Source organism: Callospermophilus lateralis, chromosome 1 (genome assembly GCF_048772815.1).
Source record: "Callospermophilus lateralis isolate mCalLat2 chromosome 1, mCalLat2.hap1, whole genome shotgun sequence".
Lineage (NCBI taxonomy): Eukaryota > Metazoa > Chordata > Mammalia > Rodentia > Sciuridae > Callospermophilus > Callospermophilus lateralis.
Window position 1 is genome coordinate 138717721 of NC_135305.1, and position 27505 is coordinate 138745225.

Consider the following 27505-nt stretch of genomic DNA (forward strand, 5'->3'; position numbering starts at 1 on the left):
CATTTGGATGTTGTGTTCCTCAAAGGTTCATGTGTTGAAGACTTGATCTTCAGTATGGTGATGAGGTGATGAACCTTGAAGAGGTGGGGCCTATTAGAAAGTCCTTAGATCATTGTGAGTGAATTCTCAAGAGTGAATTGTGATAAGCCTGACTCTCTCAGGTTTCATCTTTTGAGATTTGATCTCTCACTCCCACACATGCTTCCACCATCAACCACTGTGCTTTTGCCAGAACCTATATCACATTATTTGAACTTTCAAGCATTCAAAATTGTGAGCTAAGTCTGGGGTTGTGGTTCAGCGGTAGAGCGCTCGCCTAGCACGTGCAAGGGCCTGGGTTAGATTCTCAGGGAGCATAAAAATAAATAAATAGATATTGTGTCCAACTACAACTAAAAATAAATATTTTTAAAAAACCCACAAAGTTGTGAGCTAAATAAACCTTTTCTTAAAAATAAAAATTCTGGTTTTCAGAGTTAAAGGAAGCAAGCTAAAAGCGTTAAGCAAAGGCTACATGTCATCTCTAGTGGAGTGGGCTGGGGGTTAGGTTCAGTGATAGTTCTGGCCCATGCACAAAGGCTAGGAGTTTGATCCCCAACACTGACCAAAACAACAACAAAAAATTCACCTCATCAATATTGAAAAAGTGTTATTAACGTGGGTTGCTCATCAGCAGGGTTCTGACCATGGAAAGGGGGACCTTAACACTCAAGTGATGGCTCATGGTGAGATATTGACCTAGGACTGGTCAGTGCAGCTGTCTTAGCTGTTTCCATGACTTGGAGCTTTTAGAAAACACAGATGGTCAGATTTTGATATTAAGACCAGTTTTGATGTGTTGAGAAATAGAGGGCAAAATCCACACAGCTCAGCCCAGTTCAGAGCATGCTTTCCGTGGAGCCCGATCCTTCCCACCAGACATTTCAGTGTTAACATCCACCTTGGTTTTGTTGTGCACACGACCCTACCATGCCCTGGGAGAGAAGCACAATGAGCAAATGGATAGGCTTATGGCCACTGGAGAAAAGTGATATCAGGGTGCTATAGCTGTTCTATAGATCTCAATTGCCCAGAGACCCTGTTTGGGTAAACCTTCTGGAGAATGAGCCAAGGTACCAAAACACTCAGAAGCAAGGACCTGTTTATTCAGATCTATGGTCAGTTACAAGTTTTGCTTTGAATTTTTTTTTTTTGGTCGTGGGCCCCAAAACACATTTGATTTACAGCAAAATACAAAGCCCAATATTTACAACTTGAAATGTTTTTCAAAAAACCACACATACTCCAAAAACAAAGGCTTGGTTTGTCACCACTGAGATGCTATTGTTGCTGGTGTATGTATAGTATGTATCTGCAGTATAAAAGAAAATGAGACCCCTGGTGATTTCTCATTGATAGTGAATGTGTAATTGTCCTATACTATGAATATGTCAGTGTTATCGAAGGTTATTGTGTTTTGAGCACTTGGTTTATTGAAGATACAAACAATGCTTTTGGCTCTTTGGTTGCAGACAGAAACTAGCAGGATTCTGCTATACCCTTTTGCCCACTAAAGACCAGTGCCCATCTGTGATACCCATGTGTGATATGGCACCACAGAAGCTGGGCCCCATTCAGTGACATGCTCAGTGGCTTGGGGGCCAAAGGTGAAGCACTGTCCTATCAAGCACCTGTGCTCTGAGAGGGTCTTCATGGAACTGAAAAGTGGAATTCTATGGTCCAGCCTTGAGCCATCCTGGAGAACATTAAGAATGTTTTGCCAAATACAGTAGAAAATTTAGCTTTAAAAGTTAAGTCAGGAGAGCCATTATCTAGTTTTCCAAGAATTTTTTAGAAACTTTGATTCTTCCCTGCAGTGGAGGCTGGCATCTCATGAGGAAGAGACATTCCAACTTACTATGCCACTTCAAGGACAGCCAGAGATTAAAAAGTCAAAGCTGGGTCAGAGCCCCAGAGAGGACAGGCCTAGAGCCAGTGATGGGTACACTGGCCTCTAAGCATTACATGACAAAATCCTAAAATGGTTATAAAAACTCCGAGAATGAGCTCAGTGGCTTCTGGGGCCTTGAACTGAAGGAAGGAAGGGTCCATGGTCAGTTCTGGTTGGAACACCATGTGGTTCATAAGCCCTCTTTCTTCCCAAGCCTGGATTGTCTACCCATTTATTTCTTCTGGATTACTCCCCCACTGCAGGAAAACACCCCCTAGAAGCTGAAAAATGGAAGTATCCTGCCAGGGCCCCTCAGGCCCAGGGAAGGGGCTGTGTGGCAAATCACATTGATCTGCTCTGGAGACAGTGGCTGGCTCATCAGAGCTGGTGCAGCTTCCCTCTCTCAGTCAGGAGTGTCATGGCCATGGCATAGAGGAGGTATCCTAGGACAAGGAGCAGGGAGCAGGGCAGGGGCCCAATGCAGAATAAAGAGGCCACAAAAAAAACCAGCAGGAGTGAGAGCAGTGTCCGGTAGCTACCCAAGAAACGTAGACTGAGCCTGGGGCCTCGGGCATGGTTGGCCACTTGCCTCCGTCCCACAGGGCTCAGGAGGTGCCTGTTGGCCAGCACAGGCTCAGTGAGGTGGTAGCGACAGAAGCTGCCAAGGAAGTCATCTCGAGAACACAGAGCTACCATTTGGCCTGCAAACTGAAGCACAAACAAGAGCTCAGATGAGGTTACAGTAGGTGACATGAGGGACAGCAGAGCACCCTCCCTCCCAGGTCCCCCGCAGAACTCAAGGATAACTTTCTCATAAGCTCTCTTTTCACCCTGACTCCTAATGGGGGCACAAAGGTGAGGGTGTCACCTTGGGACAGGAGTATCCTCTGTGACCCATTTCTAGAAGCCATTAGGATACCCTTGCGGCCCACTCACTCTACGGTTGATGGTGGATGACAGCCTAAAGAGTGCTCGGACCAGGCTGGGAATCTCATAGCTTCGGATGGGCTGTAGCTCTGAGTCACCCTGGTATTCAATTTCAAATCTTCGCAATCCATTGATGATCTAGAAACCAAGATTATGAAGACAGTTCAGAAAACACTTCTTTGCCAGGAACTCAGAGAATCTGTTTACTGAGGCAAAGGAGGGTTGAGAACAGGTTGTGTGACCAGAGGATGTCCCTTGGTGACATGAGTCTTTTACCTGGTAGCGGCCCAGAGGAGTGAGGATGAGTCCATCATCCCCTACGATGCAATCTGGGAGCTGCTTTTTCCCATTTTCATCCTGTGTGGTCCCCAGGGCAAACGTGAGCTGGGCAAGCTGGGCTTCACTGAGCTGGCAGAGAGAAAACACCTCTGCTTTCAATTAAGGTGAAGAGAAGGGACTGGTCTCCACCCACTGGTCTCTCTCTCTTTTTTCATTTTTTAAAAAATACCTTTATTTTATTTATTTATTTTTATGTGGTGCTAAGGATTGAACCCAGGGCCTCACACTTGCTAGGCGAGTGCTCTACCACCCAGCCACAACCACAGACCCCGCCGCCATGGTTTCTTGATAGTAAATGACAAGGGGAACCCAGACATTATACCCAAGATGTAGGCCTGTCTCCCACAAAATGAGCCCAGGGGAGCCCTGGGACAGGAGCCATGCTGGGGCCATGTGTGCAGGTCCTTGGCTGGTCATTCTGTGGAGAATAAATTCTTTGGAGAGGGGACCATGTTGAATATGGGATAAGCTCTACAACTCATACTCGAAATATCTGGCGCAGGTACTCCAGGGCCTTCTCTAAGTACTCGTCTGTCTTCCGGACGCTGTCCTGGCCCATCTCATCCAGGTCATTGGCTGGGTATAGGCCATTTGGATCTGTGGGGCTGAAGCCTAGCCATGACAGGAATGAGTGGCCAGCTGGGCTCTCCACACACTGATCAGAGATGGACTTAGCAGTCTGTTTGGCCTGCGTGATGAGCTGAGCGAGGCGCAAGACCTGCAAGGGAGGCATGGGCAGGCCAAACTCAGGGGGCCACCTCCTAGCATCTGGCCACTCACTGGACAGATGTTGTTGCCAGCTGAGCAGGGAAGCCCTGGGGAGCTGACCTCAGGAGGTATGCATACCCACATAGGCAAGGGACCAGGAAGAGCAGATTTAAGATTTATGATCTTCCAAATTCTATCTTTATTTTTTAAAAAACATTATAGACTTTACTGGGAAAAAAAAAAGTGGGGAGAGGGGACAGGAGCCACAGGACTAGCTACTCAACACCCAATCTCCCTTCTTTCCTCTCTAAATTGTGGGCACCTTCCCAAGTTCTGCCAGTTCTTACATCTTCAGGGTCCCCATGCTGGTGGCAACTCCAATCACTCACCAGGGTCCGAACCTCAGGTCCAAACATTGGGGTATACTTGCAGTCCTGGCCCTCCAGACCATAGACATGGCTCTTCACCTTGAATGAGGCATCAGTGACAGCTGGTGGCCACGGTGACAGGAAGCTGCCAGTGACTGTGGGAGCTGTGAAGAGCCGGTGCTGGCGGTGGGGAATGACCAGCTCTGGCTCCAGGAATAGCTGCTCACCTGGAAGGCAGGACACAAGTCTGAAATCTGCTTCCCAGAGTACAGTGCTCAGGTACTGACAAGTAGGTGAAGCCAGCAGCCCAAAGAACCAGCACCAGCACCTGATGCTTAGGGGCCCCCTGGCAGTGCCAACAAGAAGGCACAACAAAGCTGAGACATAGCCATACTATTAAACCAAGATCATGCCAGGCATGGTGGTGCACACTTGTAATCCCAGCAATTTGGGAGGCTGAGGCAGAAAGAGCACAAGTTCAAAGCCAGCCTCAGCAACTTAGCAAGACCCTATTTCAAAAAATATAAAAGGGGGCTGGGGATGTGGCTCAAGGGGTAGCACGCTTGCCTGGCATGTGCGGGGCGCTGGGTTCGATCCTCAGCACCACATAAAAATAAAATAAAGACGTTGTGTCCACCGAAAACTAAAAAATAATTCTCTCTCTCTAAAAAAGAAAGAAAGAAAGAAAACCAAGATCATCTCTTGACACTACTGATCACCAAGGAAAATCACATTTCTAATAAAGGTACAGCTGTGGCTTTGCTGCCCATCTCTTAGGACATACCTGGCCCTACCACCTGGCATGTTGTCCCTGTTTCAGCAGAAAAAAGCAGGGTTCAGGGGTTCAGTTAGGCTTAGAGACTTCACTGTCCTGCTGTGTATTAGAAGTTCCCAAACCAACCTGTACTACTTAAGACACCCTGCAAGCCCTAGAGGCACAGGGTTCCTGGGTTCTTCTCCTAAGTGCTGCTTCCTGCCAACTAATGATCTGGCCCCAGCTTAACTGGGTGGGGACCTGCCTGATTGGCCCAGGACTGATGACTTACCTTTTTGGATCATTTCGGCTAGGTTGGGCTGGGCAAAGACTTTGGCCACTCGGAACACCATGAGTGCATTCTTGGGGCTGACCAGGTCTGTGCGGAGTGCACGGTTCAAGAAGCCCACAAACAACTTGGTGTACATCAGAAGGTTCTCCTGGACAAAGGGTGCCCTGAGGACAAGGCTGGCAGGTCAAAGGCCAGCCTGAGCAGGACCCCAGGCTAGATCACTCACTAGAGGCAGAAGTTGTGCTGGTCTTCACCCTTAAACCCTTGCTTCTCCCTGGACTTCTATAGACTCTGGTCAAGGATTCAAAAAAAGGAAGCTCAAGGAAGTCAGGTTGTGGTGGGTAAGGGGTGGAGGGTAGGGGGAGAACAGAGAGAAAGGTGGTACAGAGGCAGGACTTAATGGATCTTCAAGGATGAGGCCCTTCCTAAGGCTACCATGGCAAGGTTGGCCCACATCTTGTCAGGGTAGAGGGAAAAATAGGAGAGGGTTGCCAAGGGAAGGCCTGGGAGTCAGCTATGAGGAACAATAGGAGATGACAAGAGGGTGACTACTTCTCTGTGCTAGTAAAGGGTGGAGGGATGGTTTAGGGGTGACATTTGAGCCAGGAAGTAGGTCAAGGGCAAGGGGATAAAGCATTGTTTTCCTTGGGAAATCCATTGGAGGACATGATAAAGCTCAGTCTAGGAAGAACCAACCTCTGTAACCATTTGTAGGGACTGGGAGAAGAGCCAAGAAGGTCAACAGAGGCAGGGCTGAGACAGTTAATGCATAGCGCCCCCCCGCCCCACCTCAACATTCAGCCATGAAAGCTTGTTGCTGGGAGAAGAGAGTAGGGTCTTACCATTTCTCTGACACACATCGGGGCTGGGAATCACTGCTCTGAGCCTGTTTCTCAGGTGCATACCTCCATGGTTGTAGGTAGCTCAGCCACATTTCCAGGACCTGGTGAGGGACACATGTGTCCTGAAGGCCTGGTGGCCTACAGACTGATTCTTGGGATGCAGCTCAGGTGGGAAGTTCTGCACTTCAACTGTGGGGCAGGGAATGTGCTGGGAAAGGGCAGGGGATACCCTATGTTCTGGTCTCTTCTTGACTTCAGTATAGATGCCAAAGAGTTTCTCCCACATTCTCCCAAGGGACTTGCATACCTGTGATGTTTAACTCTTAAGTTAACCCTTCAGGAGCTGGGCTCTCAAGCAGCTAAGCACAGCTGTGTGAGGCTGGGAGCCTGACCAGCACTCAATATAGCTGGGGCAAGTCATGGCTTTTCTGTACCTAAGGGTTGACTGCAAACTTAAACAGGAAGAATTATATGGCTCACCAAGGCCTCTTCTCTGAGGCCTCAGTGCTAACAGTTGTTCACTTATCAGGGCTCAAAGTACAAAAGCAAAAGTGCAATGAGGCCAACACTCACAGCTCTGAAGGACGCATCTAGGGGCCAGTGGCCAAAGCAGTGTTGTAGGAAGAGGTACAGTTTCTGTTGGACAAACCTTGGGACAGCAGCCCTGAAAGGAAAGGGAGTCAGTCATGCCACATGCCCCAAGGGGGAGGATCTGCTCAAGAGTAGCCTGGCCTTTGGTGTGTAAGAATCTGCTTTTATCAGTGGGGAATACTGAGGATTGAACCCAGGGATACTCTATCACTGAGGATCTCTAATGCTTTTAATTTTCTACTTTGACAGAGTCTTGCTAAGTTGTTTAGGATGGTCCTGAACTTGTGATCCTCCTGCCTCAGCTTCTGTAGTCAGTGGGACCACTCTGCCTGAGTCTCTGCTTCACCAGACAGAAACATTGAGGAAAGATCTGTTTTTAGCCACTCTCTTCAGAGAAAATGAAGGTTAAGACAAAAACCCCAAGGACACAGTAAGTGGTTGTGCCAGTGTGATTTCCCCCAACATGTCACCTACCTCCATACAAGTCACGTACTCTGCTGGCCCATGAGGGTCAGGGCACTGCTCACCTGCCTAGCTTTGCAGAGGACCCACATGCTCTTTGAGCAAGAGGGTTGCCCTTTATCCCACTCCACATGCCCTGGGGAAAAGTCATGATAGGTGACATGCACACCAGAAAAGGAAGTCAGAGGCCATGGAAACCCTGTCACAGCTCTGCACTGACCGTTTGAATTCTTCCAGGGGGCTGGTAGCATGAGAATGGGTGGAAGGAGAGGCTTGCTCTGGCTTCAGGCTGTTGGCAAAGGCGTGCAGGTGCTTCAGTAGCAGGCGTACCACCAACACATGCTCTTCAGTGGGTGTGAATGATTCCTGAGGCAGAGAAGGCAGGCATCAGGGTCTGAGAAGGTGTGAAACACCCTGTGCTTGGGCCCCAGGTCTGACCTTATCCCACCCCTGGGCCAGCTGCTCTGCTCCCCGACAGGAGGCAGGGGCCAGGTTGGGATCAGAGCCACCCTCTAGGACCCCACTGTGCCTGACATTCATTGGACATGCCTCATAATGCTAATTTGGACTAAGACCAGCTCAGTGGTGAAGGGATTCATCCAGTGCCTATAGCACCTGCCCTGGGGTTGGCTGGTTAAATAGGCAAATCTGCAAAGTGCTTTCCAGTGCTTCTTAGCCCTACTTTTGTAACACATGACCATATACTCTCAGCACTGCTGTCCATGCTGGGCCTCAGGGGTCCCCACATCCTGGCCAGTCAGGACGAGGAACCAAGACAGGCCAGTAACCCACCAGAGTTCTGGACTCAGGGTCACCCACCTGCCTCCTGGGTGTTTGCAGAAAACTCACCGGGGATCACCTTTCAGAAGTGGGAACTTCTTCTTTCTCCCCAGTTCCTTCTCTGGCCACAACCCCAAGCCCTCCCACCTGCTGCCTTCCTGGCCATGGACAAATGGGGAGTTCAGTCACAGAGGAGCCCAGGATGTCATTTCCTCCATTGCCAGTGAACCTGTGGTCAGCTAAAATTCCCAAGCAAGAGCATCCTCAAGCTTGTGAGCTACACTTCTAATTGACAGCACAAATCCAGGATCTTTGTGGCTAAGACCTGAGAGGACAGCCCTTTTGCTAGCTATAGGGTTTCCATTGTTTGGCATGAGTGCAGTAGTGTGATTTGGAATTGAACTGTGGAGGCAGGGTGTTGGGGTGTCACCTCAACGCAGGAATCAGATGAACACACTCCTTTGCCACACTCGCCCCCCCAATTCTCTTGTGCTTCAAACACATTTGCAATGCTGAGGCCAGCATAGGGCCCAGTCTCCTGGTAGACCCTGGGGTGCAGTAGATCACACACAGGATGCTGACCATTTCACTATCCACTCAGGCTTCCGTCATGAAAATACCCCAAATCTAGGTGATATACCTCACTGACTAAATCTGAGAATAGAACTACGAACAGGAGGTTATTTTCTTCTGTTTGTCTGTAATTTAATTTGTACAAAGAATTTCACTGCCTTTTGTGTGTGTGTGTGTATATTACTGGGGATTGAACCTTAGGCTTCACGCGTGCTGGGCAAGCACTCTACCACTGAACTACCATCTCCAGTTTTTTTAAAAAATTTTTTTGTAGTTGTAGATGGCCAGCATGCCTTTATTTTACTTGCTTATTTTTTTAATGTGGTGCTAAGGATTGCCTCATAAGTGCTAGGCAAGCACTCTGCCAATGAGCTATAGCTCCAGCCCTCCAGCTCTTTTTAAGACAATGTCCAAGTTGCCCAGGACAGCCTTGAACTTGCATTCCTATCTGTCTCCTGAGTAGCTGTGAGTACAGGCACTCACAATGATGTTCAGCTTTACAATGGTTTTGAAGAAAAAAATATATAAAATATTATGTCCCCTCTGAAACTCATGTTGAAATATTTTTTTAAGAATTGTTTTTTACCTTGATTTACTTATTTTCACGTGGTACTGAGGATCAAACCCAGCGCCTTGTACATGCTAGGTAAGCGCTCTACTGCTGAGCCACAACCCAGCCCTCATGTTGAAATTTAATCCCCACTGTGAGTTACTGAGGTGGGACCAGGTGCGACCCTTAAGAGGTGATTAGGGCGAATAGTTATCCCAAAAGTGGGTCTGCTGCAAAAGCCAGTTTGGCTAGGTACGTCTCATGTTCTTTATCCCTTGCAAGGTGATGTCCTGCATCATCTAAGGACTCTACCAGCAACAAAGCCATCACCAGATGTGGCCCCATGACCTTGAATCCGAGTTGTGAGCCAAAATAAATCTGTGTGTGTGTGTGTGTATAAGAGAGAGAAAGAGAGACTGGGGATTGAATCCAGGAGCATTTACCTCTGAGCTACACCCCCAGCCCCTTTTGTTTTATTTTTGCGATAGGGTCTCACTAAGTTGTCAAGGCTGGCCTCAAACCTGCCATCCTCCTGCCTCAGCCTCCTGAGTTGCTGGGACTACAAGTATGCACCACTGTGTCAGGCAATAAATCTCTTTTCTTTATAACTTACCATTCTTTTCAATTTGTTTTATTAGTAATAGAAAATAGACTAAAATACAATAATAATGTTAATGCTAATTAATACTAAAAGAATAGAAGAATATCAATGCCAAACTCTAACACCCCAATTCAGGAGGCTTACCCTTTTCTACACCCTCATTCCTGACCCGTGGGGTCCTAAGATGCGATGTCATTCCCTCAGCATCATCACAGGAACTGGTAGTCCACCTTCTCCTGCTTGTGCACTTCTCCCACTTTGCCCCATCCTCTGTTTAATCCCCACTGAGAGTTACTGAGGTGGGACCAGGTGGGATTTTTAAGAGATCTGAGGAGCTAGCTTCTGGGGGCCAGGCTCTAGATGCCTGTTGCTGGCAATCACATGGCACCCTCTCAGGCTACTTTCCTGCTAGGTTTGCCAAACAAAACTTCTCTCCCAACTCCCCAATCTCTCTTAGGCCAAATTCCCATGCAAAATATGATGCCACAGTTGTACTTGGGCCTCTATGCAGTACTGGGGATGGAATCCAGGGACTTGTACATGCTAGGCAAGCACTCTACCACTGAGCTACACCTGTAGTCCCCACCTGCTTACTTTCTAAGAATGAATCCCCAAAGCTTACAGCATTTCCTACTGGGCCCAACCTCTCAAGGATTCTTCCCTCACCCCTCTCCTACTCTGGGAATGAATGAGCCAGATCTTTTTCCAGGGATCCTGTTACACATTTGGTCCTCCCATGAGGCTTCTTCTCCCTCCTTAATGCAACCCCTGCTTCTGAGCCCTGCCATGTGCTGCAATCACCATCCTCTCCCACCAACACTGGGTGGCCAAGCCATTTTTCTTATCTTGTACTCAAATTCAAGCTTTATTGTTGTGGGATCCTCTCCAGAGTGAGTAGAACAGAGCCCTGGTCACAAGCATGGCTCCACATTTCCACTGTTTCTCACAAATATGCTAATGTCATCATCCCTGAAATATCTGACAGGTCTAAACTCCACTTCTGACCTGAATCCATTGATATACTTGTTATTCTGAATACACCAGCTTCCTTGAGGGTACCACCTGATGTCATTTGCTTATGGAAGAGTCTACCAGTAGCTCGCGCTCAACAGGCCAGACCCCACTAGACTGTCAAAGCCCTGAGTTCTTCCCACCCCTTGCTATACATACAGACTTGGGATAGCTGCAGCCTCCAGGCTAGGTGATGGCTCTGAACAGGGTAGAACCCACACCACCCCTAAGTCCCAAGGCCTCTGCACCTTGGTCACTTCCTGAGCATCATGACCTTGCACAGTGAAGGTGAGCTGAGCCACTGCAAAGCTCACTCTCATACTTGAGAACTTGAGATACCTCTGCTGGTTGGGATTCACCCAGACACATTTTGTGACCCCATGGCCAGTCAAGGCCATATGCCTCACTCTGTCACATGGCCACATACCCCCAAACCAAGCTAGTCTGCAAAGCTGGAGGCCAGGCCTGGCCTCCTGTCTCATTTACAGTCTATCCCTCTGCTGAGTACTAGCCTCTCAATCACATGCAGCAGGCCCCGGCCAGACCTTGCTCTGCCAATGTGCTGACATGCACTGTGTTCCCACTGTGGGGCAAGGGTAAGGGAAGGAAACGAGAGCGGCCAGTACTTGGTAGGCGTGGAGGGCCTGGAGGCTGGGTTGGGCAGGGCTGTGGAGGGCGCTGGAGACACTGAGTCGGTAGTGCAGAACCTCCAGCTGAGAGACAACACAAAGAGAGAAGCCAACAAGAGTCAGGGGGTTGGAAGATGAGGTAGGGTGGGGAAAGGGAGAGATAGGACCAAACAGGACAGGGGAAGGGGGAAGTGGGGAGAGAAAGAACAGTGAGAAGGAGCCCAGAAGGAAGGAGAAACAAACAAACAAACAAAACAAAACAAAACAAAACAAAAATATGTCAGTGGCAATCCAACCAATTTTAGCCCCAGCAGCCTTGGGCCAGCAAAGCACCACCCCTCTCAGTGGCCCAGACCAGGGCCTCCCAGCACAGGCAAACCCACAGCCAGGCCCATTTGGACATATTCTTCAGCCTTATAGACTGAGAAACAGGCAGACCCTCAAGATCACTAGGGAGGCTCCTCAATGTTGCTAGAGCTAAAGGCATCTTCAGCTCTGAAGTTAGCCCAACTCTGTCCTTCGAGAAAGAACCTGCTCTCCCACCAACCATGAGACTGCACTACATGTGGTACATGCACACCATAGCCCACCAGAACCCAGGTCCCTCACTAGGACATACTGTCAGCCACCAAGGCCCAGAAGGCTCAGGAAAGAAAATTTTTGTTGTTGTTATACTGATGATTAAACCCAAGGGTGCCCTACTACCGAACTATATCTCCAGCCTTTTTTATTCTGAGATGGTCTTGCTAAATTGCCCCGACTGATCTTGAATTTTCGATCTTCCTGCCTCAGCCTCCCAAGTGTTGGGATTATAGGTATGCACCACAGCACCAAGCTCAGAAGAGAAACTTGAGAAGCCAGTCCCAGGACTCTCTGTCCAGAAAAGTATATATGCTGTTGGCCCTCTGTAGCTGTAGGTTCTGATCCACAGATGTGACTAATCTTTGATGGAAAACATTCAGGGAAAAAAAAAGTTGCAACTGTATTGATCATGTATAGACTATTTTTTTGTCATTATTTCCTAAATAATACAGTATAATAACTATATAATATTTACATTGAATTAAGCATTATAAGTAATTTAGAAGTAACTTAAGCATATAGGAGAATATGCATAGATTATATTCAAATACTATATCATTTTATATAAGAGACTTAAAGATTTATAGGTTTGGTATCCTCAGGTGGCAATGCTCCTGGAACCAGTCCCCCACAAATATTGAGGAACAACTGTAATGTACTGGATTTCATTGGTTGTCTTTGAGAAGAAATTTACCAAATTAGTTAGGTGAATGACATGATCGATTCTTATGTGTCTAAAATCCAATCAATACTCCTTCCATGAATGTTTCTCTCTCAGAACTGAGAGGACAGGGACAGGTTCCCAGGTACAGAGATAAGCACAGGCTCAGCCCACCATGCCCACTCTCTGCCCTCCACACCCCACATTCTGTAAATTAAAGTCCTAACTGTAAATTAGTCCTAACTGTGGGAAGACAGCTGCTTCTACCTCACTAGGATTCCCTGCCCTCCAAATACACAGGGATCTCAATGGAAGAAACCCCAAGAATTTGGCTATAGCCATGTAGTCCTAGAGGCAGCAGGAACCCTGAGGCTGGGACAGCCCAGGAACAAGGGTGACAGCTGAGCTAGCGTGCTGTCTGGTCCCCAGCCCAGGATCCTCTACCCTACTGACTTGCACCATCACTGCCTGCTGATATACCCTTCATCTAACCCAGCCCAGAGCAGGCCTGGCACAAAAAAAGGTCATGCCTCCTGCCAAAGCAGCATGCCTGCCAAAATTCATACAGGAGAGCTCAGAATGCACAAGTCAATGCTGAGAATTGCAGGGCCAGGTGGGAAGCACAATAGGATGGCAAAGGCCCCTCATGGCTTTCCTCTGTACCAGACCCCAGACTTGGATGCAGCACTCAGGGAGCAATATGGGAGTAGTTTCCCAATTGAGTCTCTGACCCTCCCTGTAGAAACACAGGGCAAGTTCCACAGTCACCTACAGAGCCATAGCTGTCACTGTCCCCCAGCCACTGGGCAGTGAACACATGCCCTGAACCCAGCCTGGCCAGAATGGGACTCAGGTGCTGCACTTCTTGCATCTAGAAATCAGAGAGGGGTTGGCAAGGACTTCCATAAGATAGAGACAGCACAGGTCATGATAAACAGTTAAGGGGCCTTGAATAATGGGGACTTCCACAGCTGTCTACCCCCAGCTCCCATCCACTCAGTCTTCTTGGGTTTTGTTTTCTGCCTTAACAGGAGAAGACAAAGGGCAGATGCTCTTTGGGCACTGTCCTCCCATTGCCAATCATTCTGGGCAGGTCACCCAAGGTCTGGCCAAGAGGAAATTGGGGACAAAAGGGAAGGTGCTTTCCTTCCTGAGCATGGACAACCCACTGACCTTTCTGCATGGCTCATGAAGACACAGAATCTTCATGTGACAGTCCAGAAGGGCCTTTCTGGTTGACCCTTGAAAGTAGGTGTAGCTTCCACTCACTTAGAAGGCAGTATAAGCACAAAGGAAGACAATGCAGCAAAGCATCATGCACAGGACTGAGTGAGCTTCCCAGGGTCCCAGAGAAGTTCAGCTCTGGGAACCAACTTGAGAGAAGCCCAGCTGCCATGCGCTAGCTAGGAACATAAAGCAAGGCTACACTGGAAGCACTGGAAGAAAGGGCATTGTAGGCTCTTTGTGTTCAAGGGGCACAGGACAGAGTCTTTAGCCTTTCCACATTCTCCTCCTCCTATGTGATGCCAAGGATGGAGATTTGGGGTGCCGTGTGCTTTGAGAGAGCAGCAGTAGGTACAAATCTCATTCTCCACACAGCAGAGCACTGGGGTTGTAGAACTAGGACTCTGCAGCAGGAGCAGAACCATGATCTTTCCCAAAATCTGAGATAATTTATCACATACCCTTCTCATTTTTAATTTCATCACCCACCCATAGACTCTTAAAAATCTTGAAATTTTTAAGAATTCTGTGGAGTTGTCACAAAATCAACGTCTGTAGAGCAAACTTATACAAAGAAACCATGGCAACAGATGGTACAGTTAATGCTGCCTTGGGTAGGGGCTTGGGTGTGTGATTCAAGTTATTTATAGTATGTGAACCTTGCTGTGACTCTAAGTGCCTATGCAGACACTCACTAATATGGGCCCAGTCCAAGGCAGAAATAGTAGGAGGTTCCAGGGACTCTGCCACCTCCATGTCTCGGCAAATGAGTATGCTGCCCAGGGAAGGAGGGAGAAGAAAAGCCATAGAAAGGGAGGGAGGAGGAGGAGGCAGGCTGGGTCATATGCAGGAGAGCAGCAGGCCCCACCCACTATAAAAATGTTTTGTTGTTGTTGATGCTCTGGAGTAGGTAAATACAGTGCAGGCAAGCAAAACAGGTTTGGGTTCACTAGCGGTAGGGGTCTGTGGAGGGCTATCACCTCACCTGAGAGCATGAGAGTATTGCTGATAGCAATGGGGAAACCAGGATGTGACTCCCAGAGGCAACTGCAGCTTCCCCTACCCTCAGAGCAATAGCACCAAAATCTCAGCCATTCCTGCTACAGGGAGAATCCACATAGGGAGACCCCCAGAAGGACAGACTACTAGACCTTAAGGGCTTAGCCCTTGAAGTGCAAGCTGCCCGTATAACTAGAGAACAATACTCATTTGTGTTCAACATATGAGTAAGGGGTAGATGGTGGGCTTCTGTGTCCCACCATCTAGGCTGTGACAACTAACTCAGACTATGGACAAGGAACAGCAGATTGAGCAGGGTCAAAGGCAAGAGGTAGACCAACTATGGTAACATACCTTGGCATGAGGAGACTGCATTTTTTGGTACATCTCCAAGGAGTAATGATGAAGCCACATTTCAACAAAAACCTGCAAAAGAGCATGGTCAAAATTGTTTGACAACAGTGCCAAGACCATTCAATGGGGAAAGGAATCCTTCCAACAAATAGTGCTGGGAAGACAGTTGTCCGCATACAAAAGAATAAAATACCACACATAAAATTAACTCAAAATGGATCAGCAGTCTAAATGTAAGAGCTAAAACCATGAAACTTAGAAGAAAACATAGAGAAAGCTTCATGACAATGGATTTGATCAAGACTTTTTCATTATGAGATCAAAAGCACAGGCGAACAGAAGGAAAAAAAAGATATTGTGATATTATTAAACCAAAACTTTGGTGATTCAAAAGACACTATCAACAGAGTAAGGCAGTCCACAGAATGGGAGAAAATACTTGCAACCACACATCTGATATAGGGTTAATTTCCAGAAATATACAGAAAGTCTAAAACTCTATGACAAAAAGTCAAAACAACCTGACTGAAAAATGAAAAAACATCTTTCTGCGTGTAATGGTGCATGCCTGTAATCCCAGCAACTCTGGAGGCTAAAGCAGGAGGATCATAAATTCAAGGCCATTCTCAGCCATTTAGTGAGGATTTAAGCAACTTAGCAAGACCTTGTCTCAAAATAAAAAGGGTTGGGAATGTGGTTCAGTGGAGAAACCCTTCAGGGTTCTATCCCCAGCACCAAAAAAAAGTACAAACACCTAAACACCTTGAATAGATATTTCTCCAGAGAAGATTTATGAATGGCCACTAAGATGCTTACATTAACTAATCATTAGAGAAACCCAAATCAAAATGAGATACTACTTCAATATTGACTACAGGGTAGCTATTATCAAAAAATAATTGATCATAAAAATGTGGAGAAAATAGAACTCTATGTACCCCGCTGGTGGGAACATAATAAAATGGTACAGAAACTCTAACAAAACAGTAAGGTGATGCCTCAAAAAAATTAAACATAAATTAACATGTGATTCAGCAATTCCATTCCTAGGTATACTGGGTGTACCCTAAAAGATCTAAAAACTGGACTTTTTTTTTTTCCCTAATGCAGTACTAGTGATTGAACCCAGGGGCTCCTCTACCACTGAACTATATGCCCAGTCCTTTTTTTTCTTGGTTGTCCATAGACCTTTACTTTATTTATTCATATGTGGTACTGAGAATTGAACCCAGTGCCTCCCACATGCTCGGAAAGCACTCTATGCTGAACTACAACCCCAGCCTCTGCCCAGTCCTTTTTATTTTTTGAGACAGGGTCTTAATAAGTTGCCAAGGTTAGCCTCAAACTTGTGATCCTCCTGCCTCAGCCTCAAGTTGCTAGGATTATAGGCAGAGTACCTGGCTGAAAGCTGGATCTTGAGATATTTGTACCCTTATGTTCATAGTAACATTATTCCCAATAGCTAAAACTGGAACCAACCCAAATGTCTATCAACAGAAAAATGGCCTTGCATGTGCTAGGCAAGCACTCTACCACTGAGCCACAACCTCAGCCCTCTTTCTTTTTTTGTGTGGAAATGTATGACACTAGGGATTGAACCCAGGGTGCTCCACCAGTGAGCTACATATCTAGATCTTTTTTTTTTTAACATTTTATTTATTTATTAGTGTGTATGTTTTACAGGGACTAAACCCTGGGGTGCTCTACCACTGATCTATATTCTGTGCCCTTTCTGAGATACAGTCTCACTAAATTGCCCAGGCTGGTGCCGAAGCTTCAATCCCAGGCTCCTAGTGGTAAGATTATAGGTGTGTGCCACCATAACCAGCAACTGCAATGATTACATCACCAAGAGAAAAACAAAACAAGTCAGAAACAGTGGTGCATACTTATCATCCTAACTACTTGGGAGGTTGAGGCAAGTTTGAGGGCAGCCTTGGAAACTTAACTAGACCTTGTCTCAAAATAAAACATTAAAAGGACTGGGGATTTAGTTTAGTGGTAGAGCACCCCTAAGTTCTATCCCCAAGCAAAACAAAACTCTTGTAGTTGGACAGGGAACCTGTGATGGAAAACATCATTAATAGCGTATTGGTTAGAAAGGTGGATAGATTTCTTTTCACAGGTTTTCTAAATGTCTCAGCAGGAAAATGCCAACATTTAGTACTACCTTCAGGCTCACAAGATGTTTTGAGCATTCTACCCTATATGGTGGAGAGTGGTTGAGCAGTTTGTTTTGAAACAGAAGCAGGGGGGGCTGGGATTATGGCTCAGCGGTGGAGCGCTCGCCTAGCATGGGCAGGACCCAGGTTCAATCCTCAGCACATATAAAAAAAAAGGCATTGTGTTGTGTCCATCTACACCTAAAAAATATTTAAAAGCAAAACAAAACAACAACAAAAAAAAACCCACTATTTTTCTAAGAAAAAGAAATAGAAGCAGAGACAGACCCAGACTCCTGGGCTCTCACCTGGAGGAGAGTTTCTGACCTCCAGATCTCATGGGAGGCAGGGTCTGCATTCACAGATGTCTGATGAGAGATGTGTCGCTTCAGAAGGCTGGTGTGATGAAGGCCATAGGAGGCAAAGGGCATGGCTGGTGTCCTGATAGTGATATGAAAACAGGCCTGAGTTAGAGATTATTGCTGTCTAAGCCAGGGGCAATCTGGATATCAAAATCAATGATGTCAATAACTGATTATAAGGTACTGAACCACATACAGCAACCCCCAGTTCCATATTTATATTCTTTTTTTAAATTAATTTTTTGTAGTTGTAGATGGATAGCATACCTTTATTTTATTTGCTTATTTTTATGCGGTGCTAAGGATAGAACCCAGTGCCTCACAAATGCTAGGCAAGTGTTCTGCCACTGAACTACAACTCCAGCCTGTGATATTCTTAAATAAATAAATAAGGGAGAAAAGACTCCTTACCACAGAGTGCCCACTTAATAAATGTTGAAGGGATGAAATCAGAAAATCACCATTTGGCAACTGCTCAATTAATACCTGATTTGGGTAAGAATCAACAGTGGATGCTAACATGAGTGATGATTACATACTCTCAATTTATCTTCCCACTAAATCCTCAGTATTAATTTAAGGCAAAGTATGGATTTAACAATAGAAAAATCTGGCTAATATCCTTAACCCAATGACCAAGCTCATATCACCAGTATGAGGGCAAAGGGACACCATGAGTCTCCCACCTGGACACCAGGGAAAAACCAAACATCACAGCTGTCGTGCTTCTGCCCCAAAAGTCCAAACTGGGCCTAGCCATGAGTGGACAAAAAACAGACAGCTCAAGTGAGGGAGTATCAACACACAAGTGGCCTGTGTATTAAGAGGAGCCATGGTTGGGAAAGACAGAGACTGAGGGACTGTTCCAGACTGAAAGGCATTAGAGAAACCAGTGCACACAGCGAGCAAACCTGTGTCAGGCTCAGTTAGGTAACAGATGTGAGTTGGGTGGCTGACGGCAAACTCCGGCAAACTCTTAACAGGGTCTGAGGATTAGGTGATGACTGGTAGCAGCACTAGCTACCATGTAACAACAGTATTCCTGCTGTGGACAGAAGTACCATTGTCATGTAGGAGAATGAAACAGCTTTTGGGAAATACAGTTTGGAATATTAAGAGGTCCTGGGGTAGCATATCTACAAGTTGTTCCAACAGTCCAAGGGGGGTGGGGGGAGGGTGTGTGTGTGTGTGTGTGTGTGCGCGCGCACATGCTGTAGAAATGAATTTAAAGAGAAAGGATTAAAGAGACATTGCAAAGTGTCAACAATTTGAAAATCTGGGTGAAAGGATTGTGGAACATTTTTGATACTTTTCTGTAAGTCTGAAGTTATTTCCAAATAAAAAGTTTAAATAAACCAAGAACAGAATACTTCTTGGAAGCTGCATTCTGCCTTATATAGGGTATGATTCCAACCCACCTCCAAATTCTGCTTAGCCAGAGTACAATCAAGGTCACCAGCTACTGTTGTCACCTAGGCAGCTTCTCCTGTCTCCTGAACCTGTCTCTCCACTCTCTGAGGGCATCAGTCCACACATGTGAGTTTTGTCTGAAGGCATGGCCTAGTGTGCATATGTCAGTAAATATGAGCTGGGTCAGTATCTGCAGCACACAGCCTGTATGCAGCCTCCCAGTGTAGGAGCTGGGCCAGTGAGGTTAAGAAGTAGGAAAGGAACACAGGCAACTGCTACTGGAGAAGGAGGGGCTACTGTGGAAAGTTGGCCAAGAGGTCCTGAGTTAAAAGTCTATAATGGCTCCATGGAATCATTCAGAGAATGCTCAGGATGACTTAGGCTAAGACTGCTACACATCCCCTAGATGTGCAGTACAGCATTAGGCTCAGTCTATATAACCTGGCACAAAAAGTTTTTCATCCCATGGCCTCCCCCTCAGGCCACACAAATTCCCACTATTATTTTTAGTCCACAGGACAATTGTTCACCTTACACTCTGCTTGCCACATCAATGGGGTTTAGATGCTACAACTGGTGAGGGTTGTTATGAGAACATAAGCCTGTTCCCATACCAGAAGGTCATAAATAAAGCCACAGACCACCAAAAACTACAACACAAAATGCCCTCCAGTCTGTAGTAGGATGGCTGATATTGGGAAATGAGAGGTAAGAAAAATCAGAGACTCTCAAACAATGGGTGGTACCCCTGTCTCTGTAGGCAATGCCACTGACCAGGTCACTTCTTTATAGAAGAGCCAGGCCTTTATGACCAAGGCAGTCTTACCTGGGAGCTGGTGAGGGGCTGGTCCCCCCTGGACTGGAAGAGAGTGGGGGAGGCACACTGCCTTCAGTGGGCAGGAACCACGACAGGTACCTGTCGACCAGGATGAAATAGGCACAGTCTGAAGTACGGACATGGAGGGACACAGGTAGTGGCTAGAAAACCAAACTCATTATTAGTGTGGGCTCTGGGTTCCAAGCTAGCTTCCTCCAAGCACCAACAACTACAGGGATACCCCAGGCCAAGCCCCCACCCTTCACAGCAGGACTTGGTAAAGCAAGAAGGCACTCAAGAGGCATTCCTTCTGTACCTTTTGAGTGATGAGGCTCAAGGCAAAGAAGAATATGTAATACTCAAATGGATCTGATAGCAGTGTCAAGGAGCAAAACAGTATTGGTGGGCCACCCTCCAATGATGTGTGCTGAGCTATTCACAGCCTCCCCACCATTCAGGACACCAAAGGATACTGAGGGCCAGGTTCAGGCCAAGGCCCCCAGTTGGGGGGAACTGAACCTTGTTGTGGTACAGAGGGCTGTCAGGGAGGACACGCTCCTGGATAGATGCCTTCACAGGGCCCTGCAAAGAGAGGAATGTGGGCTCATGGGCAGGCTCCAGCACTGTGCCCTCCAGGTAGTGCTGCCCTTTGGGAAGGCTGCTAAGGAAGAGACCAGCACACAGAACTTGCCTATGTGGATAATGTCCTTCCTGTGGGCAGTGCTTGGACAAAAGAGGTTTTGCTTAGAATTTTTCCTTTTATCCTCAAAAAAAGTTATAAACAGCAAACGTAGCAGCTGGGTGTGTTTGTAAGTCCATTTCCCTTGCTTTTCTTTTTTTCTTAAAATTTACTTTTTTAGTTGTAGGTGGGCACACAATATCTTTATTTCATTTTTATGTGGTGCTGAGGATTAAACCCAGTGCCTCATGCATGCTAGGCAAGTACAACCCTAGCCCTCCCTTGCTTCTTAAACCCACATAGGAAGTCATTCCTCAATTTTCCCCTAAAAGACTGGAGGCTCAGAATACCAAAGTAATTAGTCACATGGCTCTGTTGGCTGCTCAGTCAGGAGCACATCAGGCAGCATAGTGCCTTCTCCACTGGCAGAGTTTGGAATGATTTTTTTAAAAAGTTGATATTAAAAATTCTAATGTGTCCCTGAGCTCTGACCAGACTCTGGAATTCTCCTGCCCACACCTCTAAGCCTCTGCCCCCTCACGATCATAGCTACTTTCCTGAACACTCTGTCCCAAACACCATTCTCACCATCATGGCTTACTTACAGGGAGGTAGGATACAGGAAAGTCAAACTTATAGTCTTCAGCTTGGAGTTTATAAACCAACTTCATCATTGGGCCACTGAACATTAAAAAAAAAAAAAAAAAAAATCAAATAAAAACAGGACAAATCAACTACAAACTACCTTGCTCTGATTCCCTCACCCCGCTATACTGGGGATTGAACCCACCAGGGCTTCATGCATGCTAGGCAAGTGTTCTACCACTGAGCTACATCCTCAGCCTTTCTAATTTTATTTTTAAGACAGGGTCTCATAAGTTACACAGGCTGGTCTTGAACTTGTGCTCCTCTTTCCTCAACCTTCTGATTATTACCATACATGGCTGATTGATTATTTCTTACATTTAAGAAAGAGGGCTGGGGATATAGCTTAGTTGGTAGAGTGCTTGCCTTGCATGTACAAAGCCCTGGGTTCAATCCCCAGCACCACCAAAAAAAAAAAGTTATTTGAAAATGGGGTCATTATGAGGAAGCACCCCATCCTTCTCCAGCTGCAAACCAACCTACCCAGGGTCTAGAAATTCCATTGCAATGTTGTATTCCACAGGGTTCATACGCCCTTGTAGGCAGCGGAGGTTCCAGCCAATGAGAATGCCATCCAGGCTGCCAAAGATGCTCTCTACTAGCCATGGGAAGATGGTGTGCAGCTCCTGAAAGAGTGTACAGTAAGCCTTTAAGCAGGCTGGCCAAGGACCAGTGCCCACTCCCATCCCAGCTTCATGTTGCACCACAACTGCCCACCTCCCTCTAAGGAGGTCACTCCTTGGTAAAGATTCATAAGGCTAGCCCTGCATCCATAAAAACCCTTGTGTTACAGTGAAGAGCAGCTTTGGTTTCTTCTACTGGGGTTACTTACATGCCAAAACAAGCGTCACCACATTATATTTGGGGCAGATAAATAAGTGAACCTGTGATTAAAAACTTTTTAATTAAATATCAGAAATTCTGATCTGAAGAGACATTAAAAAGGAGAATAACATTCTTTCACAATCGGGCCCCTGAAATTTAACCATGATCTATTGTCATCTGATATTAATTTTTTGTCCAGGTCAGCTTCTTGGGCTTGACTCTTCAAGGTGTGAATTAAGACATATTTCTAAGGATTTCTCTCTCAACTTTGGCACTATAGACATTTTGAGCTGGATATCTGCTTGTTGCAGGGGACTGTCCTGTGCACTATAGGATGGCAGAAGCACTCTATACCTCTATATACCAGAGATATGTAAGAATCATATGATATGTTGCAAACACAGAGGCTAGCAGAGCTGTACCTTTGCTGGAAAATCCTCAATGACTTTCACCAGGTCTTGGCACCTCTGTGCAAAAGGTTTATTTATAGAATCAGCTTTTAGGCTAGCCTAGAATATAAAGAGGAAAAAAAAATAAAATAAAAACATGAAGTATTCACTGCACAGTTTTTGCAAATATTCTGGCTCAAATCAAAACAAAAATCCAAACCAGGGATGGAGTTGTGGTTCAGTGGTAGAGCACTTGCCTAGCACGTGTGAAGCTCTGGGTTCAATTCTCAGCACCGCATATATATAATAAATGAAATAAATAAAGGTCCATCAAGTTCTAAAAATATTGCCCCCCCCAAAAAAATCCAAACCAAGTATAGTCACACACTTATAATCTCAGCTACTTGGAGGTGACTGAAGCTGGAGGATCACAAGTAAGTCCAAGGTCAGGATGGGCAACTTAGCAAGACCCTATTTCAAAATAAAATCTTAAAAAAGGGTTGGGGGTATAATTCAGTGGTAGAATACTAGCCTAGAATGTGTGAGGCCCTGGATTGGATCCCCAGTACTGCCCTGCCACCACATGAAAATGAATAAATACATAACAGAAATCTAAGCAATAGTATGAGTTATAAAACCACTGGCCTGGACCCTGGCACCCCATGCACATGGTCCTGTGTGTATCAATGGCTCAAATAATGCTATCGGAAGAGAGAAGTTTTAATTCTATACTCCTCTAGATCAGTAATTTTCAGGCTTGCTTCCCAGCATCCTCCTTTAGGCATCTTGTTACCTCAAGAGTGCAGAGTCAAAATGAAACTGACTTCCACTCACCCCCAAGCAGAGGTTCCTACCAGGGTCAGCCCACACAGCCAGGAGAGGATTTGTGTTATGTAGGGTACCTCTCACAGTTCTCAAGTACTCACTGAGTTTGTACATATGAATTGGAAAATTCTCACCTCATTAACCACTCATGATTATAGCACTGAGCTCATCAGTGAGAATGCCCAACAAAATAACAAGGGTTGCAGCAGAAGCCTTGGCCTTGCTAAATTGTTGAGGCTGACCGAACCTGCAAACCTAACCTCCTGCCTCAGTCCACAGGGCTGCTGGGATTACAGGTATATGCCATCAAGCCCAGCTAACCCTCCACTCCCATCCACCAGTATTAGGGATTAAACCAAGGGTGCTTTGCTACCAAGCTGTAGTCCCAGCCCTATTTTTTGAGACAGAAGTCTTACTAAGTTACTCTGATCTTGCAATCCTCCTGCTTTAACCTCCTGAGTAGCAGGGATTATAGTTATCTACCAGTACACTTGGCTTTTGTTTTTTTTTTTCTTTGTTTCCTGGCAATATGAGGATTAAACCCAGGTGCACTCTATCTTGGAGAAACTTCCCCAGCCCTTTTTTTATTTTGAGATAATCTTACCGAGTTGGTACAGTTGGCCTTTAACTTGTGAACTTTTCCCTAAGACTTTCAAGACACTGGTATTACAGATATATACCACCATGCTCAGTTTCTCTCTTAATATTAAGGAATCTACTGGACTCATTACCTTAAAAAATACGGCAGCCTGAAACTGTAGTCAACACTAACCATGAAAGAAATGAAGAGATCAGCAAACATTCAGGATAAGAACCAAGGAAATCTATCCAAGGTCATGGGATATGGGCAAAGAACCCTAACTATAAAAATAGACCTCTATGCAAATACGTTCACATCAGGAAGAGATGCCAGAATTTTAACAAGAGGGCTTTATACCCAAGGATGTCTAAAGCCAAATTAGGGTGGATTTCACTGGACTGGAGTCACTCATGAAGACCTGGGCTGTTCAGGCCATGTATCAGGCCTACTGGCTTTAGTAGGGTGCACCAGGGAAGAATGTCCTTTCAAATAGATGTTTACAAAAAGAATTCTCTGGGAACTGAAATTAGAAATCTTCATCTCTGATATCTGCTTTATAACTAACTTCTCTAGAATCGTGTTTAACACTTAAATGCAGGCCTAACTACCCCCAATATGACAGGGTCTCCCCATTTCTCACTGACAACATTTATGATTTCTGATGTACATTCTCACTACTCCTCCTCATGCTTTGGGAAGTAGGGGAAAATGGCATCTAAATTTGAATGGTAGCATTGTATAGATAAGAAAGAGTTCAGAGATTGCATAAACTCAAAGTCCTATACCAATAAGTAGGAAAAGTCAAGCTTAAGCACTCTAACCCCTAAGTATGGTGTTATTTCCATCATACATCCCTTAAAAACAACCACTAAAGTTCTTCAGATCTGTGGAAAGAACTCCCAAGTCTCTCTGCTATAGAACTGTCATTACTCTAATGCTCCCAAATGTACCTGATACTTACTAGTAAGAAGCTGGGCTGCTGCAGGTGAGGGAATGCCATGGTAGCCTCCTGTGAAGAGTCAAAAATGATTGCCTTAGGAAACCACTGTGGAAGAACAAAGACGAAATCTCAGTATATGCCATACAATAGAATGTTATGCAGTTTTAAGATGCCCAGGAGAACATCTGTGTAACTGAACACATGCTGCACTGTCAATTTCCATGTTTTATAGAAATGCCATTCTCATACAGTTTATGATGGCCAGCTTCAGAGCCACACTTGTGGTAGTGAATCCTTACTAGATGCCAGAACTGGTTCTCAGGGCTTTCCATGTATTTCGTCATCTAAGCCTACCTTAAAGGCAGTCCTTCAAAAGTCCTATATTTTGGTTATTCAATCACTTATCTAAGTACTGCTGTGAAGGAATTTTGCAGATGCAATTAAAAGTCCCAATTCAGTGGATTTTAAGATAAAAGAGCAGTCCAAAACTAATAAGTCTATTCTACAACTCCAAAGAATTGCATTCTGCCAACAACTTAAATAAGCTTGGAAGCAGATTCTTCCCTACAGCCTGCAGATAAAAGTAAAGACCCTAGCTGAGCCTGCCTGCTCTTCTGATTATGTAACTGTGGGATAACAAAATGGATGCTGTTTTATGCTGCTAAGTTTGTAAAGCAAGAATAGTAAACACATCCTCACAACAACCCACGAGATCAGTACAGATGAGGAAACAGGCAGAAAGGTTCCAAGTCACTTGCCTCCACCTAGCTAATAAATAACAAAACTCTCATAGACAGATGGGTAAAACACATCACTTGTGCTCTGTACAGTGAACAAATGTAAGAGAAGAGCAAACTCTGCCAAGGGAACCTTTGAATGGGCCATCAAACAATTAGGGAGGTTAGGCGCAATGGTTTGTGCCTGTAATCCCAGCAGCTCAGGAGGCTGAGGCAGGAGGATCGCAAGTTCAAGGCCAGCTTCAGCAATTTAATGAGGCCCTAAGCAACTTAGCAAGACACTTGTCTCTGAAAAATAAAAAGGGCTCTGGGATGTGGCTCAGTGGTTAAATGCCCCTGGGTTCAATCTCCCTTGAATGTTTCTCCTTTCCTAAATAAACCTTTGTGTCTCTGGAAAAAAAAAAAAAAAAAATTGGAATGGCTCTTTAGATTCATACTTTCTTCCCAGAAAAGAAAACAGAAAACAGAGTTGGACTGAGCAAAGAGGAAGCCTGAAGAGTCCCACCAAATGGCTAGTGACAGCTTTCCTGGCATAGCTCTGCCCAGCACACAATTAAAGAAGCTGAAGTGACAACTGGAAGATTATATGGAAGGAGACTGGTTGGGCATAAGGAAGTTATGTAGGCAGCTGGGGTGATGAGAGGATACTCAAATCTTTGCCACTTGGCAAGAGAAATACCCCCCAGGCTATTTCAATTCATACTAGTTATCAGTTTCAGTGGAAAACTAAAATCGCCTCAGTCCTGACCTACTTGGTTAAAGGGAACATTGCACTACTCCAAATTGATCAGGGCAATATAAAATTGTGAACTGTTTCATAATAGCAGAGATTTCAAGGTGAAGTGAAAGTGTATATTTGCTCAGAGGAAGCTTTCTTAGGCAACGACTGAAAAAATGTCGCCCAGAGTTATAAAATTCAGATCTTTCCAAGAGGGCAAAGATTCCTATACCCATGGTCCCCTCGTTACACCCCTCCGAGCGCAGTGCACCAAGAATTCGCCTCATCCCGCCCCTTCCACACCCACTTTCTTCAAGAGCTGCTAGGACTCTGGGGGTTTCTGGTGCCAACAGATCTAGAGTATAGCGCCACTGATAAGACCTCATCTGTTCCTTACAACGTTCTATGGAGTAAAGTATCAAGAGTCTCCTATTACAGAGGAGAAAACTGAGGCCCGGAGAAGTCGAACCATACAAAGTAAAAAGCCTGGGCCAAGATCCACACCTGGCTCTTCAACACTGTTGAGCCCAAGGCTCAGTTTTTTAAAAATATTTTTTATTAGTTATTAACAGACCTTTCTAATTTATTTAATTGCTTATATGTGGTGCTGAGAATCGAACCCAGTGCCTCACACATGCTAGGCAAGCGCTCTATCACTGAGCCCCGGCCCCAGCTCACAAGGCTCAGTTTTCAACTTGAAGCTTTCCTTCCCTCACTTCGTTCAACGAACGTTAACAGAGCACCTACCGGGATGGGGTGCGCAAGAAGGTGGAATAAGGGTATAGCCCAGGAGAGTGGCATAAAGGCCCAGACGGGAGCCTTGGCTCCCCTGTTGGCCTGGCCCAGGCTGAGTAGCCGGGGCCCGGTCCAAGTCCCGGGGCTCGCGAAAGAACGGAGACGGCCTCGGCGAGGGCTCGAGGACAACGACGACGAGGGAGCATGGAGCTGTCTCGCGCGCTTTTCCCGTCACTCACCTGCGGGACCCCTATCACAGCTTGCCTCAGGTATGGAAGCCGCCATTCGGCGACCCGGCGCCGAAATGTCGTCATCACAATGCGCAGGGCGTTACGCCTCCTGACCGGGCGGGAAAAGTGCCCCTACCTTGAAAGGCGCGTGCGCAAAGCGAAGGCCGGCCGGGGTTTGAGATGTAAGGGAGGTGGTCCTGAACGCGCGTGCGCAGTTGCAGCATCTGCGCCCCTAACGCCTGTTTAGCCATTGCCAAGAGTGCGCGTGCGCACA

At 46.1% G+C, this 27505-nt stretch overlaps 1 protein-coding gene across 7 annotated transcripts; it reads right to left on the reverse strand.

Annotated features, from left to right (window-relative positions):
• Window positions 1-1124: 1124 nt before the first annotated feature.
• Window positions 1125-27456, reverse strand: Smpd4 (sphingomyelin phosphodiesterase 4). 7 transcript variants are annotated; one of them, XM_076860537.1, is made up of 20 exons: window positions 27368-27456; window positions 24833-24916; window positions 22500-22586; window positions 21736-21878; window positions 21213-21288; window positions 20402-20510; window positions 20245-20297; window positions 19938-20089; window positions 17648-17780; window positions 15178-15249; window positions 11355-11441; window positions 7434-7579; window positions 6734-6824; window positions 6161-6261; window positions 5319-5482; window positions 4294-4499; window positions 3681-3914; window positions 3134-3265; window positions 2867-2995; window positions 1125-2638 (listed from the first exon to the last, which is right to left on the reverse strand). In XM_076860537.1, the coding sequence occupies exons 2-20, from the start codon at window positions 24869-24871 to the stop codon at window positions 2309-2311; spliced, it is 2484 nt and encodes an 827-aa protein (XP_076716652.1). In that variant the 5' UTR covers window positions 24872-24916; window positions 27368-27456; the 3' UTR covers window positions 1125-2308. The 7 variants fall into 7 exon arrangements, with proteins under 7 accessions (XP_076716652.1, XP_076716458.1, XP_076716373.1 ...); XM_076860343.1 differs by lacking the exon at window positions 27368-27456 and adding an exon at window positions 27241-27359 and having other exon boundaries at window positions 24833-24880; XM_076860258.1 differs by lacking the exon at window positions 27368-27456 and adding an exon at window positions 27241-27359.
• Between the last annotated feature and the right edge of the window lie 49 nt (window positions 27457-27505).

Coding starts and splice junctions, on each gene's coding strand:
- Smpd4 (XM_076860258.1), bottom strand. CDS start 27,315: ATGACGACATTTCGGCGCCGGGTCGCCGAATGGCGGCTTCCATACCTG. Junction 20,090..20,244: donor TGAGCCTCATCACTCAAAAG/GTACAGAAGGAA, acceptor TTGGTTTTCTAG/CCACTACCTGTGTCCCTCCA. Junction 17,781..19,937: donor AGCCCCTCACCAGCTCCCAG/GTAAGACTGCCT, acceptor TATCACTATCAG/GACACCAGCCATGCCCTTTG.